The following is a 26642-nucleotide window of genomic DNA, read 5'->3' as shown; positions in this document are numbered from 1 at the left end:
GAAAGAAGAGACTAACACTGGATTTCTCCTCTTCATAGACTAAAAACAGCAACAACACTCTTCCCAGTTTCTCACTTTTCGGTGGGGCTGTCCTTCCATATTTTGGGCCCCTGCAGAGGTCTCCTGAGTCCCCTCTCTGACAAGAGACTCCCCACCAGCTACACTCATGTCTCACTCAGCCCAGGAGGGGAGTCAGCAGCCCTGAAACTGGCAGTTCACTCCTTCCCTTCTTCCTGGACTCCCACATTCAGGCCACTCACCATCCCTCCACATAGCTGTAGACTCAGCAGGCTGGGTTACAGGGGGCCTGGTGGCACCATCCATTGTGGGCAGGTCCCCTCTGGGCTCTGGCAGCCCAACCCTACTCCAGCCCTGGACATATACCACTCCAGGCCTGTCCGCTCAGACTAATCACTAATCGTGTCTAGTTAAACAAAGGCGAAGTTCCAACTCTCTGTAATTTGTGTTTAAAGGGCCAGAGTCCCACTGGGCCTGTGGGAACTTAAAGGCACAGATGCCTTTTTCTGTACCGGAAATGGGACAGTAAAAAATAAAATAAAATAAAACAAAACCAACTCCTTCAAAAGTCACAATCAAATCAAAGGCCTTGGGCTTCTCATGGAGGGTTTTAGACAAAATGCACAATATTTAGACACCCAATTTCTTTCTCAAGTCCTCCAGGCCACACATCCCCCCACCCCGCCACCCCTGCCAGGAGGTTATATCTCAAGAGCAGGAGCAGGAAGAGGAGCTGTTTCAAAGCACCATGTGTCAGGCTCAGAGCTCAACACTTGCAGGGAGTTTTATTTCTCACAACTCTCTCCACCAAGAGTTACCTCATGGAGGATGAAGTTGCATAGCAGAGGCTATAAGCCCACTCAGGATTCCACACAAGTCCACACAGCAGGGCTGAGACCCAGGCACTCAAGGGCAAAGCCAGGACTCTCTCCCACCTGCTGCCGACTTCTATCCGCCAGTCTGTCCCTCCCTGAGCCCCAGAACCCTCATCCTTCATACCCACTGCAAGCTCACTATCCTGGGAAAAGAAGAGGTGAGGATGAGGGATCCTGAGTCTACCCTTAGGATCTCAGTCTGAGCCTCAAAACCTGGAGTGGGGGGTGGAGGGCTCTAGCCTCTCCCTCCTCCCACCTTCTCTCCCCAACTCATTTTATTGGGAAAATGATAGTTTACAGGACAGTTATTGATAAGTGAGCACAGTTTCTTATCTCTCTGTGATAGGTATCTGCACACCACTCCTATCACCAATCCAAGTCTCTCTTCAGCATCGTGTCCTGGATACCAGGTGCCCTCTCCCCCCACTCCCATCTCTCCAGAGTCCAGAGTCCTTTGCTTTGCTGCAATACACCTCACCCAGTCCAAGTTTTGCTCTGCATTTCCCTTTTCCCACCTTGCCTCCTAAGTAGGCCTGTAAGTGAGATCATCTGGTATTCATCCTTTCCCATCTGGTTTATCTCACTTAACATAAATGAGAAAGCCTGACACAGGAGCACTGGGTAGAGGTGAGGCACAGGAAAGGAGGGAGAGGAGGGATAAGTGAGAAGGGGGTCTGCAGCCCTGGAGGCTAGGGCAGCTTGCACCCAGACTTTGAGTGCCCACCCAGAGAAGCACTGTGTGTTCAGAGCAGGGGGCAGGAGACAGCAAGTCGGGCACTCAGACAAGCATGCCATAGGCTCCACCCCCACCCCCGTGCACAGGAGCAGAGAAGGGCGGGTACAGGCAAGAGGGCACTCCTCGGCTCCAAGAATGGGCATGGTCTGCCCAGTTGCTAGAACAGTGGTGGGCAAGCAAGAGGAAAGGAGTAACTTGACTGGCCTCAGGACCTAATGTAACAAGCCTTCCCAAAATGGTGGGCTACTTCCTGGAGAGAATGGTACTGTACCACCACCTTCCATCAGAAAGGTGAAGGCCAAACAGTCCTGGATTCTGCAGAGGCTGGGTGCTTTAAGGGCCAACCACCCTCATACTGTTTTGTTCTTGGGCAGCCTACTAGCAGAGATTAGTTTGGGGCTGTATAGTCTGATGGTTAAGAATGTAGGCTTTGAAGTTAAGACTATCCAGGTCTCTCTTGTTTTCTCTGCAACAGGGCAATAGTTCTTACCTCACAGGGTTGCTATGAGTGGTTAACAGAGCAAAGCCTGGCTAAGAATGAGCACTTAAGAAAGGATTCTAGATAGAAAGCAGGACCTGGATAGGAATCCAGACAAGTCACTTCTTTCTCTAGGTCTCAAGTTTCTTTAGTGGGCTCACTCAGTGACTGCCAGGCACCTCCAGCCCCTCCAGAGGCTACCTTTCCCAGGTCAGGAGACCAGAAAGAAAGGCTGAGTTGTGGCTGTGGCCCAAACCCTGTGAAATCTGAAAGCAGCTGTCCCAGGCAAACTAGGGTCTACTGGGTAGAGGGAAGGACACAAGGCCTATCAGAGGCCTGGTCTCTGCATCCGAAGTCTTCTCTGGGCTATACAATGTCCCTAATACCCAATGGGGACCTGGGGGGAGGGTGCTCCGTCTTAGTGTCTCTGGGTGTAGTGCAGATGAGCTGGCTTGGTCATGGAGTGCTCACTGCCCCACACCTGCTGCACAAATGGCCTCACAGGAAGTAGGGTCACCATTAGCCTCCAGACTTGAGCAGCTTTAAGGCTGGAGTCATTTTACTTTCCTGTGCTGAGAAAGGTGAAGGGGTGTTCAGCTCTAATGAAAACAAGGGCAAGAGGCAGAGGGAGGCCCTGCATAGCCAAGGATCTATTCCTGAGAGGACACCTGGAGTCTCACCCACTCCAATATCACTTCCTTACCATAGGATTAATCAGTCATGGGAAGCTGTGGGCAGGGTGGAGGGAGGAGGGGGCTCATTTGAGGCTACTCTTTACCCCTTTCAAAACACACACACACACACACACAGCTCCTAGCTTGCAGTTCTGGGGTGTTACTTAGCAACTGTGAAACACTGAGCAACTCCTTTCACTTTCCTGAGCCTCAGTTTCTCTTGTGTAATGAAGAAATATACTATCCCCTGCAGATAACAGGTGTTAAAAGCACTGGCTAACCTGAAGCAGAAAAGTAAAAAAAAAAAGTTTAACAAAACCACCTGAGAACCCCAAAGACTCAAATGTCAGTGTCATTCATCCAACAGACACCAGAACCCACTTTGGGTATTATTACTAAGGTATTCCTAGCTCTATAATACTCTCCAGGTACATTCTAAACTTTCACCAGAGCCAGCCAACTCTTGGAGGAGAGGTCCTGGCCCCTAAAACAGCTTGAGGAAAACTTCAGATATCAGAAGCCAAGCAAGCAAAGGAGCCTGGAGCAAAGTCATCAGTACCAATGGAGTCTGGTTGTCCCGGAGGAAAGTGGACTGACTGTGTGTAAATCCTGCTCCACTAGGCTCCTCTTTGGGGGCTCTGGATCTAGAGAGCATGGGCAAAGGGCAGACTGGGTCAGTAGATGTAGCCTGAGGCAGAAAAAATGAGACTATGGGGCAGACTAATGTCAGCCCCCCATAGAGGGAGGGGAAGGATGGCCAGAAAGCTCACAAAAGACATTTTCGAGGACTCACTCCAGCCCTCCTGAAAGGGAATCTCAGGATTCTGTTCAGGAGATTCTGGCACCTATGAAAGCCCTGGGACCCACAGAGTAGGTTCTCTGGAGCCACTCCTTAGCTTCCCAGACTGGCCAGTTCTTCACGCTCCTCTCTGACCCAGCAGCCTCTGCTTCCTATTTAACACACCTGTCCTGATCCCCAGGGCTTCTCCTCAAGGTCTTCAGGCCTTCATGTGAACAGAGTCAGCTAGGGTTTCTGTTCTTTTCTTGGCAAAGGGGACAGTTAGCCTGACTCCCAAGCCTCAGGCTTCAGAGCTCCTTCCTCGCAAACCCTGTTCTCTCTGTTCTTGGCATGGCCCCAGCTCTCCTCCAGGCCCTGGAGTTTCCTCAGGTTCTGAAATGCAGGTACACTCCTTTGGTGAACACTTTCATTTGGTGATTTCATCCACAACTTAGCTTTAAATACCTCCAGTAGGCTCAAGACTCCTAAGTTAGTCTCTCCAGCCCTTTCTTTCTCTGAGCTCCAGACTCCACTATCTAACATCTACTTCCTGGATCAACTTCCAGCCTGAAATGTCTCAAGTGGAGCAAGCTCCACCTCTGTAGCTGAAACAAGAAACCCTCCCTTATGCCTGGCCTTCAGATCTGAACCCTACAGCCACCTCTCCTAAAATCTCACACCCACGTAGTCTTCACCACCCCTTACAGCAGCAGCTCATAGTTCCTGCAGCCTCATTCTGGGCCCCCACTTTCTACCAGGGCATAAGAGGGCTCCCACAGAAATGCAAACTGGGGAGCCCGGCTGTGGCATGTCTGCATAAGGACCAAGGTTTAAGAATCTAGTTACCTGGAGGAGACAGCATAATGGTTATACAAAAGACTTTCAAGCCTGGGGCTCTGAAGTTTCACGTTCAGTCCCTCACACTACCATAAGCCGGAGCTGAACACTGCTCTCTGGTGTCCCTCTCTGTGTATCTTTCTCCCTGTATTCCTCTCTTGTTAAAATAAATGCCATCTCTGTCGTTCACTTTTTTTTAAGAGAAGCTTAGAAGTGATTTTTTAAATTTATTCTAACATTGCAGAAATGACTACACTGTGTTATAAACTATTAGAGAATTCCACTAGAGAAACTTTTAAGTCTGTAACTTCTCACATAACCTTTAAAATGAGTCAACTTTTTAAATGATCAGATATTGTTGCCCCCCCCTCAGAACATTCTTTAATAAATTCATTTTTAAACTCAAAATAAAATGTTAAAAAATATTCTAGTCCCCACTTGCAGGTGCGGGGGGGGTAAGCATCACTAGTGGTGAAGTTGTATTACAGATGTGTCTGTCCCCCTTTCCGCCTCAACTTCTCTCTGTCCTATCAAATAAATCAATTCATTAATTAAAAAAAAGAAATGTAAATTGGAACATTCAACTCTGGGCCTTGAAACATTTTAATTAGTCCCTACAGCCCTCACAATACAACTAAACTCCTCCTCTTCGGGTGGAAGAAGTCAGCAATGTGGCCAGCCTACTCTCTGACCTCATCCAGCAACCCCACCCTCCCTAGCTGAAGCCTCACCTCTCCCGCCTTTGTACTTTGCACTTGCTTCTCACTCTAAAGGAGATTTGGTTCCTTCCAGGTCCACGAGGCTGGCTTCTGGAGGTTTTTGGAACTCAGTCCCTCTCTGACAGTCCCTGGCTTCTGGAGGTTTTTAGAACTCAGTTCCTTTCTGACAGTCCCTGGCTTCTGGAGGTTTTTGGAACTCAGTCCCTCTCTGACAGTCCCATCCACCACAGGTCCTGCCCTGCCCCCAGTTCTTCCCATTTAAACACATGGCTTGTTTACTTCACAGCCTCTTGCTCATTCAGCCAGCAAATGTTTATTAGGTGCAAACGCGCCAGGCACTATTTTAGGCACTGGGATTCCAGGTGCTGAGCAAATGCAGAGATAGAGATAGAGATAGAGATAGAGATAGAGATAGAAAGAGAGGAAGAGAGAAAGAAAGAGAGAAAGAAAGAAAGAAAGAAAGAAAGAAAGAAAGAGGGAAGGAGGGAGGGAGGGAGGGAGGGAGGAAGGAAGGAAGGAAGAAAACAAATCCTAACTGACACTTTCAGTAGCTACAGAAACATCACACAGCCTGGAATTCTTTTGTTTCTCCACTTGGTTATGGTTATCTGTCTTTCCTACCATAAGGCAGGCTGTGTGGCCAAGGGCCATGTCTGCTCTGTGTCCTGAGGGAGAGTCTGGCATGATGTAAGACCTCAGTAGGTATTTTTGAAATGAACGTGCAAAAACAAGGAAAGAAACTAACATTCAAAAAGACACAAACTATCAGAGTTGAGCTCTCTGTGCCTTTAAGGGCAGATGCTTCTCATGGCCCAGGGTCCTAGGTGAGTTCAAGAATCCAACACTGCTCCAGGAAACCCCAGTCCTTGTAGGGGACAGAATAAATGCAGTGGTAGCTTTGGTTCACTGCTAGATAACTGAGGGGTATAGGCAGGCCTGGGAGTTAAGGAAGGCTTCTTGAAGAGGTGAAATTTGAACAAGTCCTCTCTCCCTGCCCCCCCCCCCGACAATCTAGGAAGGAGGAAGAAAACAAATTCATCTTTTTGTGCTCTGATGTTCTTTGCTCTAGTAGGAAAAAAAGAACAATACTATCCCCACCCCACCTCCATAACCCAAAAAAGACCTTTACTTTTTATTAGTGTCTGGATCAATACAAGTTTTCAGAATAACCCCCACACACACACACACACATAATACTAACGGCAGGGAGACAGGATCACATTATTAAATCTATCTCCAGGAGACAGTGGGCTGGCCCTCACTAGCTCACAATCTGCATCAACACACCTTCCAACTCTCCAGCTCCCTAAACCTCAGATTACTCACCTTCTAAGTACTCCCACAGCCTTGCCTGCCTGGACCTCCTGGGTCCTGTACCACTGGACTTCTGTCCACACTCCTACCCACCAAGACTAAAAGCTTCTGGAGGGGAGGACAGGGCCTAAAGCCAAGGAAGGGGGAAGACTCAGTCCAGCTTCCACTTTCATCCTTCTTCTCACAACTACATGTCCAGTGTAGATGCCCAGTAATGCCACCATGAGTCAGCCAGTCAGCAATAGCACATCAAGACCGTGGCCCCACCGTGGGTGGCATCCCAGGACCTGACCTCTTGAGAGAAGCAGTCTAACACGCTCCAGTTCAGATCCAGCCCCCTCCAAGCCCACACACAGATAGAAGCTCCCTGCACCCTCCTCCTCCCTGCAGACCCACACACCGACCTTGAGGGCAAGAGCGCAGGTCTCTCAGCGGACCTAGGTCTGGGCACCAGGTCCAGCTTCTGAGGATGGCTGGGTCGCCAAAGAGTTGCTCCTCCAGCCCGGCCCAGGATCTTGCCGAGGTTGTCACCAAGGAGTCCGAGGCCACAGAGGCCCATTCCCAAGGGTGGAAGGTGCCCAGGTGCCTCTCGTGGCCAGATCTGAGGGCCTCAGCCCTGGCCAGCATCTAAGAGGTGTGCCTGGGAGGTCTTCCCCTTCCCACAAAGCACACAGCAAATCTATCTTCCAAGCTGAAACTTCAAATATGACTTACACACACAGATACACACACACACACACACACACACACACACACACACACACACACACACGTGACAATAACGGCTAGAGATTTCCGGGTCCTCTTGGGAACAAGTGGAAAATTACAGTCTTCCTTACAGGTAACCACATGGCCCAAACTCCAAGTCCAAAAAGTCTAGAAGGACGCATGAAAACAAACAATCTGGTTCAGTCTCTGGCAAGTGTCCCTCCCAGGACACCTGTGACTGCTCCTGGCTCTAGGTCTGGGGAGCTGGAGGAGCCCTGGGAAGTCCCTCCTAGGCTCCGCCCCTCAAGTGCTGGTCACACCCAGCCTGAAGTCCCACCTCTGGGCCTTTGCACTGACCAGTTCTCTTGGCTTAGTGCTGGCCCCAGGCATGGCTGGTTTCTCCTCATTCTGGTCTCAGCTCAAATGTCACTGCCTGGCGGCTCTAATCGGAAGCCTTCTAGCCCCGCCCCCAAGCTATCACCCAGCTTCATTTTCTTAGTATCTCTAACATGAAAACATCCTTGCTCCCATTTTGGGATTCAGGTGGATGAGAACAGAGACCTGCTCACCCTGTGAACTGGCCCGCCGCAAATCTGTACCTGGCACAAATTTGGCTGTATGTAAAGATGGCTGAGTGAATAAATAAACTTTTCTGGCAGGTCTGAAGCAGACCGGCCTAATCTGTGAGAGTGGTGTAATCAAGGGGGGATCAAAGCAGCCTCTGCCCAGGGGTAGCATTCCAGACTTCCATCAGTGGGCCCTGCCCCAGGGGCCAAGCCTGAATTGGCCAGCCCCGCCCCCCTGCTGAGCTGGAGCCATAGGCCCTTCCCTTCCTGGGCCTGCGACATGACATTCCCAGGACAGCTGCCCCCAGCTGCATCCACTTTCCAACTTCACTAGGCAGCCCAGGGTCCCAAAGGCTCAGAGTAGCAAGCAGACCGGAGCCTACTTGTGGGGCAGCAGTCCTCTCTCCCCTCCCCCATACTTGCACTTCCATTTATTTTTAAATTCATAGGAAGAGGTCCACAGTGGACCAGGGATTTGCTTACATGTTCACAAGGCAAAAGGGCCAAGGGAAAGTGAGGCTCTCCACTCCCTAGACCAGACACTAGCCAGAGCACTTGTGAGCGTTCTGGCTCAGGTCTGGTAGGAAAACACCCATCTCCCCAGGTGGGAGGATGAGAGCCCTGAGGGCAGAGACACAACAGGTGAGCTGCCTAGGTTTGTGAACACCACAGGAACAAATGGGGCAGACAGGCTAGCTGTTAGGCCCAAACACCAGTCAAGCAGCCCCATGGCCACACTATCCCTCTGGGAAGGGCACACCCAGCCAATCCCAACATTTTTGCCTGGGGGCACTCCCTTTCCCATTCCTACTACGTAAGCTACTGGATAGTTTCCATGCAGAGCATCTCCTACAAGCAGGAAGACACACCTCCTCCCCTTGCAGCTACCAACAGGAAGGCCTCAAATGAAGGCCAGCACCCAGAATCCCTACCAGAGTGGGTACTGCAGAACTTCCTGATGTACTGTGACTATGGGACAGAGATCCTCCATGTCAACATAGACAAAAAGGTGAAAGGAAGGATACAGTCCGTACCTGGGACCTATTACTCCACAGCATCTAGGCCCAGAGGCATCACCAACGTATGGTTCATAACAATGACTGAACAGTTCTTTCTCTCTCTCTCCCTACCCACCCCTCTCATAAAGAGTGAGAGACCACAGGATCAAAGCTGCCTTCAAGGTGGTTGGAGCTGGGACTGAACCTGGATTGCACACAGGTCACTGCAATACACTATCCAAGTGAGCTTTTCGCTGGCCCTGAACTTTTGAGGTACGACTGTAGACATGCAGGCAAGGTTCTGGCATGGTGCTGGTTCGACAGGGATGCCATATCCCTGTTGTGCCCTTGATCCTGACTCAATTCTGAGTTCAGGCAATCCTCAACACAAGAGGTCTAACAATGACCACGTCCTTCTTCCGAACGACTCCGAGTCCTCCCCACAGGACTCCTAGTCAAAGGTGCATTCATAGTTCTCTTCCTGCTCAATTTCCTTCTAGAAACTTCGACTGAGTCTGTTCACTGCCGTCAAATAAATTTTCAAAACAGGGCAGAGATGAAGCTGTGCTTGCAGGGAAGGTCACGAACCCATTTGGCTATCAGAAAAGAAAAAGAAAAAAATCAAGATAGTGGAGAAGAAGCAAGGAAGAAAGAAGGAGGGAACTGAGCACAGCTCCAAGTATCTCCCCCAGGCACAAGCCTCAAAGTGGCTCCCACTTGAGCTTGGTCATTACAACAAGCAAGCAAGGCAAGACAGCATGACCACTTTGCAAGTGAAGAAACCAAATTCCCAGAAGCCCAGTCATTTGCAAAGGTGACCCAGCTATTTCTGCACACAGGTATATCTCACCCCCAAACAACCTTTTACACGTATTGTCCCCTCTTAACTCCTTCTAGTTCCCCTAAAACTCTTCCTCCAGGATGCTGTCCCAAATCTCACCCCTAGCCCCGGACTCCCCCCCACACACACACAACCCCAGGCAGGTAGCATTCCTCCGGTTGATCCACACAGTTCAGATACCTTGTTATAATAAAACAGGGTCCTGTGACTGATTCTTTAGCTCTGCATTGGCAGCTTTATAAGAGAGGTCACATGTCAAAAAGTAAGTGACCACCATGGCTACTCATTTCTACACCACCCCAACCAACCACACAGCACTCCTCCTTTTCTGCTCTTCCCCCAGCATGCCCTATCATTTCACAGACCACACCCTTGCTCCCACTTAGCTCCCCTCCTTCTCTCTTCCTGCATTCCAGGCCAGCTGCCTGCCCCCACGCCACTGACAGGCCCTCTTCTTTCGAATCTGTCTTTGGTTCTTCAGGGTCTGCGGACTCAACAAATAAATGATAGACATCATACCCTGCAGGTGAGTCTTCTGCCCAAAGCTCAGAGACTTGAATAAGGATCTAGGTTCAAGCCCCTGGCTCCCCACCCACAGGAGACACTTTACAAGCAGTGAAGCAGGTCTGCAGGTGTCTATATTTCTCTCCCCCAATACCTACCCCTCCCCTTCTCTCTCAAATTCTCAGAGATGTTCCGTCACCTTTCTGATGTGAAGGAGTCTCACCCATTGGGCTCAGTTTCTCTGAAGGCCTCTGAAACCCTCCTTCCTCCAAAAGTACCCCATTTCTTGAAGTGCAAAAGACAGCCTCAGGGTTGTCAAGAAACACTTCCGGAGGCTGGGTAGGCAGGTTAAGTGCACATGGCACCAAGCTCAAGGGCTGGTGTAAGGATCTTGGTTCAAGCCCCTGGCTCCCAACCTGCGGAGTCACTTCACAGGCGGTGAAGCAGGTCTGCAGATATCTATCTTTCTTTCCCCCTCTCTCGATTTCTCTCTGTCCTATCCAACAATAGCAATGGCAACAATAATAACAAGGGCAACAAAATGGGGAAAATGGCCACTTGCAGCAGTGGATTCATAGTGCAGGCACCGAGCCCCAGTAATAACCCTGGAGGCAGAAAAAAAAAAAGAAAAACAAACACTTCCAGGCAACAGCTATACATCCCTTTGGGGAGAGAGATACTCACATCCCAAGAGGGAGGGACTTTCTTTCTGGTGACCAAGGTGCTCTCCTTTCTAGAAGCTGTGTGGAGGACCACAGCCCCATCTGGTTCGCATGAGCTGGAAGAGGAGCTGCTGGAATGGGATACATCTGGGACAGGGCGGCACAGGGCCGAGAAGGGGTGCCTCACACAGAGGTCAGTCCTATCCTGGCTATCTGTGGATGAGGGTTTCTGCAGGGACCACGCTATACTTGGCTGATGAGTACAAAACCAACCTGGGATTCAATGGAGGGCCAGCTCTGGGTGGCAGCTTCAACATGTCCCAGCTGTTAATTTATGTAAGCACATCTCTGCTGGTGTGGTTTTAACATCACCAACAAACAACAAATGTGTTCTGGCACCTGCTATGTGCCAGGCCCGGTGCTAGGTATTTTACATACATTATCTCCCTCAGTCCTACTGGGCGCCATGAGCATGGGTACTCACAGCTGTATCTGCCTTACACAAAGCTGAGACAGAGGTTGGAAAGGCTGCCCAAGGTCACATGGCCCATCATTGGGGGGAGCTGGGATGCAGCAACCTGGCCCCCGCCTATCTTTCTGGTCAGAGCTGCCATCACTCATCATTCCAAAGCTGTTCCCCTGCCCCTCAAGCTGTGCGTGCGTGTGTGTGTGTGTGTGTGTGTGTGTGTGTGTGTGTGTGTGTGTGTGTGTATGTGTGTGTGTTGCAATATCCCTGTCTCCCTACTCTCCTTCCCTTCCTCTCCACTGCTCTACCCCCACTCAGATGCTCTTTTCCATGAGGCCAGCCAGGCCCCTCTAGCTTATACCTCCCCACCCCCACCATCCCCTCACCCTGACAGCATCACCCCTCTGCCAACTCCCTGGCCAGTGTCTTGTGGTAATGACTTCAGCTGGCAGAGAATCCTGGAACCTCTTTCCCCACAGTGATGTTGACACATGTTCACTGAGAAAATGTACTGTTTTCATCAAAGCATTTAGGGGACATAAATCCCAACCTATGTGATGCTGCTGTGGAAAGAACAGAGCAGATGTACTCAGAGGAATAATGGGGTGTGGTCAGAGGTTCTCTTTCTTGATTGTCCTGATGCCAAGTGCTGGGCAACATCAGCACAGTGTTCCAGGTACTAGAAACCCCCAAGAGGTCACAAGAAGGGGATGGTGATAGCGTATGAACCTGTGGCTGCCAGTCCCCCTTAACCCTGGGCCCTGCCTCCAGAGACCAGTTCTACCATAGTGTCCTCCACTAGTCTTGCTTCTCTGACTCTGACTAGGTCCTTTGCTGTCCGGCCCCAAGTCCAGTCATCACCTCAAAGTGAGGCCTTGCCATACTGGTCATAGCTCCGCCATATCTATACCAGGTCAACACCCAAGTTCATGTGTACCGTGTCCACTAAGCCTCTGAAAGCCCTCAGGTGCCTACTGGTCAGCAGTGACTGGCGAGGCCATAACTCCTTGTGCTGCACCAGTGGCCAGTGACAGCTAACTGTAAGGCTGGAGCAGCACAGCCAGGAAGGCCAGGCCCTTGCAACTAAGAAGATGGAGCAGAAGACGGGAGGCCCATGAGCCACCACCCTGTACCACTTCCCTGTGTAAACAAACAGTTCTCCAAGGTGACACTTAAACCCTCACTGCAGACCCGAAACCTCACTCTCAGATATTTCTAGTCTCTAGACTGGAGTGGAAACACCTGGTGTGACCTCTCTCAGATGTTTTTGGGGGTACTGTTGCAGGCATCTTGGACAATGCTGACATGTCTGACACTTGCTGGGCTTTGTCCCCATTTCACAGATGGGAAAATAAGCCACAGGCCCACCAAGGTGAAACATCTAGCTCAAGGCTACACAACTAGAAAGGTCCAGGTAGTGGTGGACCTGGTTAAATGTACATGTTACCACGTACAAGGACCCAGGTTCAAGGCCCTGGTCCCCACCTGCTTTGTGACTGGTGAAGCAGTATTGTAGGTGATTCTCTCTCTCCCCCTCCTCTATCAATTTTTCTTTGTCCTACAAAAAAAAAAAAGCAGCAGGGGGAGGGGCTAGTGGTACACCTGGCTCAGCACACATAGTACTAATGTAAGGACTCGAGTAAGGATCTAGGTTCAAGCCTCCGGCTCCCCACCTACAGGGGGGACACTTTACGAGCAGTGAAGCAGGTCGGTGTCTTTATTTCTCTCCCCCAATACCTCCCCCTCCCCTTTCTCTTTCAAATTCTCTCTGTCCTATCCAATAAAATGGAAAAAATGGCCTCCAGGAGCCGTGGATTTGTAGTGCCAGTACTGAGCTCAAGAGATAACCCTGGAGGCAGAAAAAAAGAAAAGTTAAAAAAAAAAAAGGCAGTGACACAGTCAGCCCTAAGGAGCTGTCAGTCCAATGGACAGGGGATGATGCATAGACATGAGTCCAGAAGATGCTGCTGAAATAACCAGCACAGGGCCTGGCCTGATGACTGGTCTGTGATAACTACAGAAGCAGCATGCCTAGTTGGGGGCAGGGAATCAGGGATGGTTCCTTGCCAAAAAGGGTGCCCCAGTGTGTTCTTCTTCTGAAATCCCAGATCCCCAGGTGCAGTGCGACAGAGCAAGAAAGGGAATGAGTGTGGACGGATGGGTGAGGCCTTGGCAGGTTGTCTATCGCGTCATGTTTACACCACAGCCCCGGGAGACATGTCAAGTTCTCATGTCTCATTTGCAGATAAAGGGGACAGAAGTTCAGAATAGTCAACTCCAAGTCTCACACGTTGTAGGAACCTGGTCTTTGACATCAAGTAGACTCCCCAGCAAGTGCTTCTCTTCTCTGGGCCTTTGTGTCCCCATCTAGAACCCTCATCATCAGGACCCCCTCGACGGCAGAGTAATCTCAGACCTGAAATGCCCCATGCCTGCAGCCTGGGACCAGGAAGTGGTGGTGTGAATGAGCCAAGGGTGTGCCTTCCTTCCAGAGCTGGGCTTGCCAAGGAATAGCCACTGATGTAGAGTTATAATTGGTGAGCCTGGCGGCATGGGGCCCAGCAACACACCCGGTGTGTGGTGGTGTTGCAGGGAAACAGCTGAGCACAGCAAATATAGCTGTTGACCCAATTCAGTTCCATTCTGTCTTCAAGAAAATAATTGAGTTTAAATGAATAGGTTTCCCATGTCCCCTCTGGCTTTGGGAAGGTGGGGAGGGAGAGGGGTCCCTGGGCTCACTGTTGATTATTTTTGAGTCATTAGGCCTGTGAAAGATTTCTTTCTTTTCTTGGAGGCCAGTGGTGGGGGGGTCAGTCATGGCCAGGAGGCAGAGAGGTGGACACAGACAAGGGCAAGGTGAGGGTGGAGATCGAGGTCCTGGCCTCACAGGAGTGGGGACAGGGTGCCTTGGGCCCCAGGGCCCAGGAGAGGAGCACAGCCCCTCATACACGTACAACCCCTCCCAGGTTTGGAGAAAGAACTACAGTGGGTCTAGTAAACTCAGGAGAGTGGGGGGTGGGGGGTGGTGGTGCCAGAAGCACAAAGGACAATCCTCTGTCCTGCAGAAATGTAAGCCCAATATTGCCACATCCACATGTTCAAAAAAGGCATAAATGCTAGAGTTTTCAGGTGAATGTTCTAAAGATGTTAAAGTATGAGTAACTGGGCTTTTTTATTTTTGTATTGCCACTGTTTTCATGCCTGCATGATTCCACTGCTCCAGGCAGATTCTTTTTGCTTGTTTTCCTTATCTCCGAAATAGACAGGGAGAGAGACTGAAGAAAAGGACACCACAGCAGCACTCCCCCAACTCACCACGGTCTCCCTGGTGTCATGCACAGGGCTCCCGTGTGGTGCTAAGGGCTTGAACCCAGGTCCTCAGACAGGATACCACGTGTGCCCTACCTCTGGGCACCACTAACTGAATTTTAAAAGCAACACACTTTCCCTCCTCTGCCTGTGGGCAACCTCCAATTCAGTGACAACATGTGTACAGCAATTTATGGTGTGCTGGTGTCCTCCCACCAGTTTATGGCCTTATAATTTTCTCTGGCTGCGAGGCCAAGCCCTGCCTGAGCAGGAAAGAGAAGGGGGCACCTCCCCTCTAGGCCAGGCTCTGGAGAGCCCAGGAGAGGATACACAGGGGCTGCCCTGTGTCCTTGTCCTGTGCTGACATGGGTGCAGATCTGCTGGGACCATCTTTAGCCCTAAAACTAGGGGCCTAGGTTGCTTTCTGCACTGTCCTGAACTCCCTATTAGGATCTCAAAGCTTCCTCTTCTGCACAACAAGGATATCTGAGAGGACTAAATGAAAAAGAGAAAGCTTCAAACTTCAAATAAGAAGTGAGTATAGTGGGGTGGAGGTGGTGCACAGGGTTAAGTGCACATAGTATGAAGCACAAGGACTCACACAAGGATCCAGGTTTGAGCCTCCGGCTCTCCACCTGCAGGAGGGAAGCTTCACAAGTGGTGAAGCAGGTCTGCAGGTGTCTGTCTGTCTCTTTCTCGATCTCTCCTCCCCTCTCAATTGCTCTCTGTCCTATCCAATAAAATGGAGAATAAAACGGCAGCCTGGAGCAGTGGATTCATAGTGGCTAGCACTGAGCCCCGGTGATAATCCTGGAGGCAAAAAAGAAAAGAAAAAAAAAGAAAGAAAGAAGTAGTGAGTGTGTGTGGCAAGTCAAGACTTGCCACAGAGTTGAAAGAGGGTGGGAACTAACAGGGCCTCAGGCCATCTCCCCCACCCCCAGCTGCTGGCTCTAGGTTATATGAGCCTGGAGAAGCTGCCTGGCTTCTCTGTACCTCTGTCTCACCCTCTGCACACAGAAGACAAGAATTTCTGGGACACAGAGCTACTGGGGTGACTAAACAAGATGACCATCAAGTGCCTGGCAGGATGCTTGGCACATAGCAAAAGATCAAAAAAATTATAGGTATTATTATTGTTACTGTTGTCTCAAGTGAAAAGCAGGCCAGAGAAGTCTGACTTGGGTGATTACAATAATGTAGCACAACCAGGCAAACTTGTTAACAGATGAGGCCACCTATAATTAGCACCATCATTACGTATGCAAATGGCGCAGCTCAGATACTGGAGAAGGGTGTTCTTTGAAGTGGATTTAAATAACCCCTCTCTCCCCTGGCTGACTGCCCTCCCCACATCTTGTTTACACTATTAATTTCCTGTGTAAACATTTTTTTCATGAAGCAAGACAGAATTTCAAACTGGTACATGTTCAGATCAAGGAGGTTGAAACCCTTTTTGCCCATCTGCCCCACCTGGAGTAATTTGTGGAGACCCAGGCTGGCTAGGCTCCTGGCTGAGGCCTCCTGACTTCGGCCTCTTACCCCAGTAGGTCAGGCTGGAGGCTTCCAACTTGGTTCTCTGATGTATGAAGCTGGGAAGGGAAGACTGGTTAGGGTGTATTTCTGGCATAGAGCAGGTGCTAGAGTTGGGAAGAAGAGGTGGGTGGCAGCGTTAATAACCAGGGTACTCTCAGTGAGCCAGGGCAGATCAAACCAACCCTACTGTAAGACTCATTCCATACCTAAGAAAGCCCAGGCTCAAAGAGTTTAAGGGAGAGAGGGTCGGACAGTGACACCTGTTTAAGCACACATGTTACTATGCCAAAGGAGCCAGGTTCAAGCCCCAAGTCCCTACCTGCAGGGGGAAAGCTTCACAAGTGGTAAAGCAGTGCTGCAAGTGTCTCTCTCCCTATTTCCTACTTCCCTTTTGATGTCCATCTGTCTGTCTATTCAATAAATTAAAAAATATGTCTAAAGGAGTCATCTGCTCAATCATATCAATACTCTGTGGGAGACCTAGATTCAGACTGGGTCAGGCTGCTACTTCTATATATTCTGTTCTTCTGACTCTGCCCTAAAGATGGACTTAGGGACTTAGCACACAGATCTTTCCATGGGGGGGGGGGTGGGGAGTGGTGGTGGCAGAGTTAATAATCCAAAATTAATCACAGGACCTCTGAGCTAAGAAGCATCACCAGAGACTGACCAAGGGTCTGAGTTGCAGACATCTCTTCAGCCTCAATGGAGGCTCATAGAGGCCCTGTAACTGGGCCTTTGTCCCACAGGGAGAAGAGCCCAAGACATTATGCCTGAATCCCAAATTTGCTTATCTTGCACATACATCTTTAAATGCAAACAATTCAATAGATGTCTTCCCTGTGAACAGCTGAGTTGATATCTTAACCACCCTGGTATCCTCCATGTCCAACATAAACCCTAAACCTGAGAAGACAAAAGAACTTTTCTTACTCAATTTAACAGCTGGAACAGAGAAGACAAGAGAAGGGAGGTAGGTGGTGGCTCAAGGGCAAGGGACAGGGCAGACCTTCCAGAGGGAGCCTGTGGCCAGGCTTTGAGCTTTGAGGTTGGATGCCAGCTGAAGATAAGTCATCCTCTGCCTGGGAGAGAATGAACCCGCAGGTTAGCCTCTCACCCCTGCCTCCTGCGCCTCAACCAGCATCCTTCCTTTCTTCACTCTTCTTTGGCCCCGGCAAAGGAGGATGAGTGACCTGCCTGAGATCTGGAGCAGTAGACTTCTCTGCGCATCTACCTCCTCCTGCTGGAAACCCAAGGAGCCTGGGTGGTAAAGACACTGGCCTCGCCCCTGCCTTCTCTCATGGCTTCCTTTGTCACAGCTAAGGTTACCTCCTATGTATGGACACACAATCTAAACCTCTCCCTCCTTTCTTTAAACTAGTCTTTTTTTTTTTTAAATAAAATTTGATTTGTTTCTTTTCATGAGTGAGAAAGAGGAGAGACTAGAGCACTACTCGGTTCTGGCACGTTGTGGTACTGGGGGACTGAGCCTCGGACCTCTGGGGTCTCAGGCATGGGAATCTGGTGGGGAACCCCTAGCTGTCTTCCTGGGCTGCTCCTCTCTCTTTCAAGAACAAACAGTCCTCATAAATATACTGGGAAGCCAGTGCAATTAGAGGCCCCAGAAACAGATAAGGAAACGGAAGCCCAGACAGGTTAAGTGGCTACTCAGAGCCACAGGGCTGGGGAGAGGTGTAGCTGGGGTTCACAGGCAGGCAGATAGCAGCCTAAGCTAGTTGTGGCTCAGCTCCAATGGGGGAACGGGAGGGCTCCAAGAACCCAGAAATCCCCAGATGAACAGTTGTTGGGGGCGGGGGGGGGGGGAGAGTATCCTAGTCAAGAAGAGGGAGAAAATGTGTCACACTGGACATAGCACTAAGTCCTGCAAGGGGGTGAGACAACCCCTCACCATGCACCCAGGTGAGGCTGTCAGTAAGCCTAGAGTAGGGACAGGCCTTCTGGGACTGGAGCTCTAGAGTCTTCAGACCTGCTAAGTCCAGCCAAGGAAGGGTCACCCTAGAATCCTATGCTCTCCCCCCACCCCCAATCCATTCCTGGTCCACCAGCATTCAGGGACAAGAACTGAATGGAAGTTCTTGAGATATAGGGGGAAACAGGGCTGGGTCATCCATTGCCAGCTTCTCCTCCTCCTCCTCTTCCTCCTTCCAGACACAATACCCAGTGGGCAGTGCCAATACAACTGCCAGGTCTGCAGCAAGCCCTCCCCTCCTGTCCCCAGGGAACCCCACCCCTCACCAGCTTTTACCTTCATCCAGTAGCCCAAGTCCAAGCAGGAGGCTCTCATGAGCCCTGGGTATACCGGGATCCCTCTAATGTTGGGTCTGTTAACGCACCCACCCTCTCTAGACAGGACTAGGTGTGCCTTCCTCGCCTATGGCACAGTGTCTGCACCAGCTGGTTGGCATCGAGGCTTTGGGCTCCCTGGGGTTGATGAGGCCAGACTGAGGGGTGACCACTGGAGCAGAGTCTGCAGAGGAAGACTAGGGCCCGCTAACTGGCTCCGCCCATGTGGTTTCATTAAGGGGATATGGATGGTGCTGGGCCTGTCTTTCCATGGACGTCTGACAATGGCTATGTCGAGAATCACCGGAGATGAAGTCATGCTTCCAGAAATAGGCTGATTAAGAAGATGTGGTGATGACACAAACAGCAGGGCTGGACACACACATTCTTCCCATCCCCCACTCCCCCCTCTCTCCCCATCCTTGGAAGCCAGGCCAGTTCTGCGCTCCTCTGAGAAGCAACTCTTGCCAGGAACAGGAGCAGTATGAGGACTGAACCCTGGCAGTACAAAAAACTGTCTGCCTGAAAGCAGTGGATGATGCCCTGAACCCAGGTTCCTCTCTCCCGGGGGGTTCCCTGCTCTGAACCACATCAATGAAGTCCTGACCTGACCTCTGGCTGTCTCTGACACCCCACCCCCAATTTCTTTCCTTCCTTTCTTCTTTGCCCCATCTTCCTGGGGTACAATCCTACCCAACCCTTTTGGCCCTTCACCTTCCTGTTCTTTCTTGGGAGGGAAAGCCTGCTCATGTTCTGGGGAGGTGGCCATTTCTATGGGGGAAAGCTCAGGGACCAGGCTCAAGCCTGGCTCTGTTGTAGCTATGTGACCAGGAGCCAGTCAATACACCACTCTGAGTTACTTTCTTCATCTGTAAAGCTCAGATGGGGAGCCAGTTACTGGTTCTGCAAAAGAATTTTTTTTTTTGCCTCTAGGGTTATTGCTGGGGCTCAGTGCCTGCACCATAAATCCACCGCTCCTGGAGGCCATTTTCTCCCCCTTTTGTTGCCCTTGTTGTTGTAGCCTTGTTGTGGTTATTATTGTTGTTGTTGATGTTGTTCGTTGTTGGACAGGACAAAGAGAAATGGAGAGAGGAGGGGAAGACAGACAGGGGGAGAGAAAGACAGACACCTGCAGACCTGCTTCACTGCCTGTTAAGCGACTCCCCTGCAGGTGGTGAGCCAGGGGCTCTAATTGGGATCCTTACACCGGTCCTTGCACTTTACGCCACATGCACTTAACGCACTGCACTACCGCCCGACCCCCTGCAAAAGAATTGCATGCCTGATGCTCTGAGGTCCCAGGTTCAATCCCCAGCACCACCAGAAGCCAGAGCTGAACAGTGTTCTCGTCTCTGTGTATCTCTTTCATTAATAGTAAATAATAAAACACTATTTAAAAGAGAGTTACTTATTTAAAAAGCACAGATAATAATGTGCCTACCTCATAGGATAAGATAAAATAAACAGTGTGTACATGTTCATTTGTCAAGCTGTGGCAGGCCTTGTTCTAGGGGCTGGGGACACCTCAGTGAACCAACCACTCACTTCCTGTTCCCCCAGGGCTGGTATTCTGGCAAGGGAGAAGCACACAAAGACATGTGTAAGGATCCCAGAGTGCTGGCAGCAACAGCAGGGAGGGTCGAAGCTTAAGAGGAAGAAGACTGTGCTTACTGGGCAACTGAACACAGTGAGGGGACAAGTCACAAACAAATGGGCAGAGAGTGACTCTGAAGGAAGAAACAAGAGCCCAGTCACGTGAGAGTGGGGGTGAGGTTAAGTAGAGGAAGTGGAGACAACAAGGTGGGCAGGCCTTGTCTGTGCAGGGCCCAAAGAAAGAAGGCTGAGATGCCAATGAGTGGTTAGTAAGCATAGCTCACTCATGCCAGCTACTAGTGAAGAACAAGGGAAGAGAGGGAAGCAGAGAGAGGCAGAGGAGGAGACCAGCTGAGGTCCAAGTAGGAGGTGAGAGTGGCTTAGACTCTGCAGCAGAGCATGAAGCACCCGGCTCAGAGCCTGGAGAGAAGTGAATCCTCAGTACTTACTCTTCCCACTCTACTGCTGTCCCCACCACCTATGTTGTCACCCCAAACTGACCAGAGGGCACCACTGGGCCCAAGCTGATGGACTATTAGGGGAACCTCTCTGTTGTGCCTGGTAGAGCTATGCACTCATTCACCATGACTGCCACCTTTGCCAGTACCTCCTGGACAGCATGATCTTTACAAGAACCCTCTCCCCCATCCCACCCAGGCCTAGTCCTCAGCTAGCTCTGGTCTCAACCCACGCAGAGGGTTTGCATCTCAAAGATTTCCACAGGTTCTTCCCCATTCAACTACTCATTCTGAAAAAAAGGAAGGCTTGTGAGCCCCATTGAAGGACGGTCTAAAGCTGGGAACAGTGCCTTCCAGCCTCAGTCTGTTCCACTTCTTCCAGGAGCTTCCCCCTGCCCAGAAAAACACCCCCTCCAGGCCTGGCTGCCCTGCCCTTGAAAACACTTGTAAGCCACCCAGTGAGATCCCAGGTGGAGTCTCACCAAAGCTGCATGTACCTCTCCCACCCAAGTTGGCAGCTGCTCAGGGGCAGACAGGGACTGTAGCTGATTCCCATTCCTGTCCCCAGGGCTAGGCACAGGAGAGCAAAAACAGAAATAATTCAATCCCAAGGGTGAGTCCTGTCTGCACAAGAAATCCTGAGCCTGCCATCTGCCTCAGCTAGGACCCTCCCCTTCTCTCCTCTAGCAGGGAGGGGTCTGGGGAGTCACCTAAGTCCCCAGTGCTAGGGGACTGAAGGGCATGAGTGCTCGTGTGGGGTGTGAGTGGGGGTTGCAGTGAATGACTTAAGAGTTCTGGGGGGGAGTCGGGCAGTAGTGCAGCGCGTTAAGCGCAGTGGTGCAAAGCGCAAGTACCGGAGGAAGGATCCCGGTTTGAGCCCCCGCTCCCCACCTGCAGGGGAGTCACTTCACAGGCAGTGAAGCAGGTCTGCAGGTGTCTGTCTTTCTCTCCCCCTCTCTGTCTTCCCCTCCTCTCTCCATTTCTTTCTGTCCTACTAACAACGACATCAATAGCAACAACAATAACTATAAAAAAAAAAGAGTTCTGGGTCAGAACCACCATCTTCCCTCCACCCACCTCTCCCCAAATCGGGGAGGGTAAGTCTAAGCTAGGCAATATGCTCTCAGCACATGTGCAGCATAGACACACAGGTTGTATTTCTGACAAGCTATGGAAAACCTGCTGAAAAATGCCCCAACCCAGTCAGTAGTAGTTTAGGGCAGGGTGGGGAGAGAGGTTCAGTGGTGACAGTGATATGAAAGAAGAAATTCTTCTGTCTGGCTGGACTTTGGGACTCTGCTTTATTGCTGTTTCTAGTGAGTCAGGGCCTGTGTGATTTTGCCCCCCACAGGCCACTCTTTTCATAGAGAGAAAAAGGATAAAGGACCAAGACTTCCTCTAGTGCCAGAGTACCTCCCATGTGGAGCCAGGGTTTGTACCTGGGTCTCATTATTTATGAGAGGGAGGGAAGAGAGAAAAAGAGAAGAAAGAGGAGGAGGAGGAGAAAGAGGAAGAAAGAGCCAGAGCATCATTCTGACACATGAGATGCTGGAGATTCTGAGACTTGAACTTGGGAACTCATGTTTGAGTCCATGCTTTATTCACTGTTCCACCTCTTGGGCCTCCCCTGTATTTTTAATGAGCTCTATATTTAATTTTTATTTCCATTTATAAAAAGGAAATACTAACAAAAACCATAGGATAAGAGGGGTACAACTTCACACAATTCCCACAACACAATTCCCACCACCAGAACTCCATATCCCATCCCCTCCACTGATAGCTTTTCTATTCTTTAACCCTCTGGGAGTATGGACCCAAGGTCAGAAGGTAGTTCTATATTTAAAGAGCTGACTCAAAGCAAAGAAAACCCAAGTGAATGAGAGGGCACTGAAGAGAAATCTGGCAAATGCTGATACCGGCTCCTCCCATGACCCCATGAACTGGAGAAGGTAAGTGCCTGTCTTGCACTTGTCTCTTCCTGGTGGGCTACCGCCAGTCTGCGTGCACAGTGAGGACAGAGCAGGAATGAGAGGGGATAGGGCTGGCGGCCAGCCAGGAGCCCCTATCCCCTCACCTTGTCCCCTAACTGCCCATGTGTGGACACTCCCCCCCACCATGTGCCTCCTTGATCTCCTTTGAATAGACAAACAATGGGGCTGGACACCCTGCTGGCTGTCTTTCTATGCCAGCAGCCCCCCCACCTCCAACCCTGTGCTTCAACCACCTGTTTCTCCAATCAAAAGCCCCGCCCACAGTAGGTGCTCAAGGGAAGTTTGCTAGACAGATAGCCAGGAAGACCTCAAGGACCGGTTAAAAAAGTGATTATTTAGAAAGAAACTTAGAGATTACAGAAGGAGTGGCAGACAGGGCGGAGAGAGGCTGGGAAAATGAAAAGTTATGACTGCAGGCTTAAACAGGAAGATACCCAGACAGGCTCTGGCCAGCATAGTTAGACCTAAAGAATTCAGGACCCCCGATCAGCAGGAAGGAGGTGGGGGGGATCTGAGTCCTTCTCTGAGGGTTCAGAGCTTCCTGTGACTAATGGAGCACGACAGTCGTATAGTGGGCAGGAACACAAGTGCAGGGGTGGGAGGTGGGGATGGGGGGGCTGTGCGAGCCTGGACATGGATGGACAGGCTGCCTCCAAAAGCTGTATTGTGACACCTTTGTAAAGATCAGGTGACAGTATATTTCCAGAGTCCTTGTAAATACTTAAAACTTCCTCCCTGAGCTCTTCCTTGACCAAAGCCTCTCATTCACTGTGCCCACTCATGCAGACACACCTGGCAAGAAGCAGGGGACACAGTTGAGGCAGGCTTGCACCTGCATAGATTGCCCCACCTGTCCCCATCTCTAGTCCCCTGACTGTCCTAGAAAGAAAGAAAGAAAGAAAGAAAGAAAGAAAGAAAGAAAGAAAGAAAGGAAGAAAACCTCGTGCAGATTCCCCTGGTCACACCCTACTCTGGTGGCTCCCTCACCAGGACTTGCCCACTCCCCTCAGTCCACCTGAGTTATAACCAACCTTTATGACGGAGGTCTGTAACTGCAGTCTGCAATGTATTTGGTCAACATTCATGCTTTGTTTAGCCCATACAAGATTTGACATTTTTAAGTTTGGAATCAATTGCCAACACTGAGAGATGTGAAATGTTTAAATGTCACCCCCAAAGCATACGATTTCTGGCTGGTTATAAATCCCAAGACCTGGTGCTATGGCTCAGCGGCTGTTGCCACCCTTGACAGGACACACATGCTTGAGGTTGCCACAGAGTCCACTACATCTGCAGTGGCCTCAGCCAGGGGTTCCTGCATGGCAAGTGGCCGGCCAGCACCCCAGAACACACTCAGCACCTGACACAAGGCAGAATCCTGCTCACTGTGGAGTAACAGAACAAAGGCACAATGTCTCCCGTGGCCAGAATCTCCTGCCTACTCCTGACAAAACCTCAAGCAGAGAGAAGAGCGTACTCTTAGCTCCTAGGGGCACCAACCACAGGTAGCAGGGCACACCTGAAGCTGGAGTGACTTGTGGGTTGTGTCTAGATTCTCATGACACTATCAAGAACCCAGACAAAGTAAGAGCGCTGATCTTGGCACCTCTCCACCGTCAATGAAAGTGGCAGGATGCCAGGCCAGCCCACAGATGCTGATCCCCAGGACTTTTGTTCAACTGAAAGGAAGATTCAGCAGCAAGAGTAACAAAGCCAAGGCTTCCTAGATGCTCACTTGCAGGAGGCCTGCCCTCCCTCCTACCACCAATGCTCCTGGCCAACTCATCCCTTTTTCTCAGTTTTCAAGGTCAGAGTCACATTGGCAGGAAAGACCTCTTTGTTCTCCTGCCTCTGACTTACCCTAAACACAGTCACCGTTCCCCACAGCCAGGTCTGCCACAGTGACAGAGAAAGCCCCTGCCACTCCTGCTGAGGAGGAGCAGTGAGATCCAGCCAGGTGCTGAATGAGTCCCAGGAGGTTGGGGGGGGGGGGTCTGCTTCCCAGGATACAGGCTCTCTGTTGGCCTGACTTCCCTGCCAGCCTAGGAGCATCATCTCTGGCCCACAGGTTGGAGAGTTTTGGACGGCAGGATGGAGTGCACTCACAGCCCCAGGGGCAGGTAAATGCCATGCGACAGGTCAGCCTGGCTCTGGCCCTGACAATGTGACCTCAGGTTACTTGCCTCCTTTCCTGAGCTCTGGTCTCTTCATTTGGAAAATAGTGGAATAAATACCTGATCTGACACATTCAACCTCCTAATGGGACCCAGAGGAGCTCTGTGCATCATCAAGTGCTGTGCCAGAGTTAATGATTCCCACGCCTGGCACAGTGGAGGTGTTCAACAGCTCGTTCATGGTGCAGACATCCACTGGGTACCTGTATAGTGCTGGGCTGCATGCAAGGAGACAAGACCCAAAACAGCAGTCCCTTGCTTGGCAGGCCTGCCCTGCCATGGGGCACACAGACAGTCATCACACATGAGAACTGCAAAGAGGTCAAGGATGAGGATACCAAAAGACCTGGGGCCAGGGGAATGCAATGGTTCTGGGCTCCCCAAATGGAATGAGTGGCCCAGGTCTTACAAGAAGCCCATGTCTTGACTGGCTGTGCATCCAGGAACAGAAGGGGCTGCCAGCTGTGGGTTGCCTGGCACTGTACCTATTCGCCAGCAGCCTTATCTAAGGACAGTTAGCTACTAGGCTTGGTGAGTGACCCAGCTCTCTGACTGCATTTGTGTGCCGGTCGGTGTTGCATGTGCTGGAGAGCTAACAGGGATGCCATACCTGTGCAGCTCTAACCCTGCGCCCCACCTGTCACACACACTCTCCTCGTGGCCCTCCTGCCTTACAGAGGCCCCTGCTCCAACAAGGCAGTCGTCAACAGAGCCTGGAGAGATGCACTGCCCTAGGCTCCCATTCTGGCTTGGCCCGTCACAAGTATGGGAAACCCAGGTCAAGTCATTCATCCTCTGGGAATCTGACTTCCCGCCTCTGGGACTACTCATACAGTACCCACCCTCCACCTCCACCTCATCCAACCCAACACACACAGCCCAGGCCTGCCCCACTCAGCGTACCCCTCATCTATGCCCTCCTCCTCATCTGCTCCTTCCATTCTTCTAAATTACCTCATGTTCCCCCAATGGCAGAGTCCTTTCCCGCCTCCCATAGCAACCTCATGTCCCAAGAGGGCAGGAAGGCATAACCCTCTGTGTACTGGGCACTTGCTCAGGCGCCTCTGCCCAGCTGCCCTCCTCCTGCCTCGGTGCCAGCTGTGAACTCATCTTCTTTCCAGTGGCAACTCCTGTCACTTCTGTGAAGCCTTCCCTGCATCCCTGAGAGCAGGTCCACCTCCTGTTTACCCTCCTTAAAAGACAAGTGCAGAGAGAAGTGGGTGAGGTGTCCAATGTCTTCATATCTTGGTGCATCCCTCTTTATGACCTCAGTTTCCCTATCTGTAAAAGCACTTCTACAACTCTCACTCCAAGGACGTATGAATGAGGACAGTCATGTGCTTTATGACATATGTGGTTGTGGGGAAGGGGGAGGCATCTTCAGGTTCACCCCAAATCTCTGGAGAACTGGGAAGGAGACAGGCTCCGCTTTGTTCTACCTGGGAGGGCAGGACAAGCATAGTGTCCTCTGAGGCTTCTCTGGTTAGCCAGGAAGCAGACCCAGTGGCAAAGCACAGAAAACAGCCACAGCTAATTAGGAGAAAGTGAAATCTCAAAGTCCACCTGGGATTGAGGGCAGGGATTGGGGCAAGCTGCAGACAGAGGTGCTGGGGCCTAAGATGGAGGGTTATCAAAGGAGGAAGCACATGAAGCAGAGAGATGGTGGCTGCTCACACATCTCCAGGAGCTCTACTGAGAACTGCTGAGAACTCTCACTGCTTTCTCTTCGCCACCTTTCAAGATGGGAAGGGCTATTCTTACCACATTAGACTTTGGTAACTTCCCCGAAGTCACAGAGCTGCAGTGGGGTGGTTTTGGGATTTGAACCCAGATATCTGCAAGCAGTGTTTGCATGAACCAACAGGGCGACCTGGGCACTGGGGTTCGGGGGAGTGGGTGTGTGGTGAGGCTGCATCTGGGGACTCCCAGGAGGCTTGTTAGGAGCTTTGCTGTTGCTGCAGTCTGCTCTTGAACCGCACCCAGGTGTAGATAAAAATCCTCCGTGGGTGACCCTACCCATGAGTGAAGGCATGTAGCCTCCCACCCCCAAGTCCAAGGACCCCAACCCTGCACTTCCTGCTTCTTGAGCACCATCTGTCTGAA

At 50.9% G+C, this 26642-nt stretch overlaps 1 protein-coding gene across 13 annotated transcripts in view; it reads right to left on the bottom strand.

The window, feature by feature from the left end:
* DAB2IP (DAB2 interacting protein) overlaps window positions 1–26642 on the bottom strand; it is a 232553-nt gene that overhangs the window by 39861 nt on the left and 166050 nt on the right. The window contains exon 1 of one of the 13 annotated variants that reach the window (XM_016185015.2): window positions 6834–7148. The exons of 11 other annotated variants lie outside the window; for them this stretch is intronic. In XM_016185015.2, the coding sequence (XP_016040501.1) occupies window positions 6834–6988 (155 nt within the window). In that variant the 5' untranslated portion in view covers window positions 6989–7148. Of the gene's footprint in view, window positions 1–260; window positions 408–6833; window positions 7149–26642 lie in introns of those variants that run through there. One more of the 13 variants, XM_016185017.2, reaches the window with a different exon arrangement.

Source organism: Erinaceus europaeus, chromosome 10 (assembly GCF_950295315.1).
Source record: "Erinaceus europaeus chromosome 10, mEriEur2.1, whole genome shotgun sequence".
In the NCBI taxonomy this organism is placed as follows: Eukaryota; Metazoa; Chordata; class Mammalia; order Eulipotyphla; family Erinaceidae; genus Erinaceus; species Erinaceus europaeus.
Note: the sequence above shows the minus strand (reverse complement) of the source record. Positions and strands in the feature narration are given on the sequence as shown.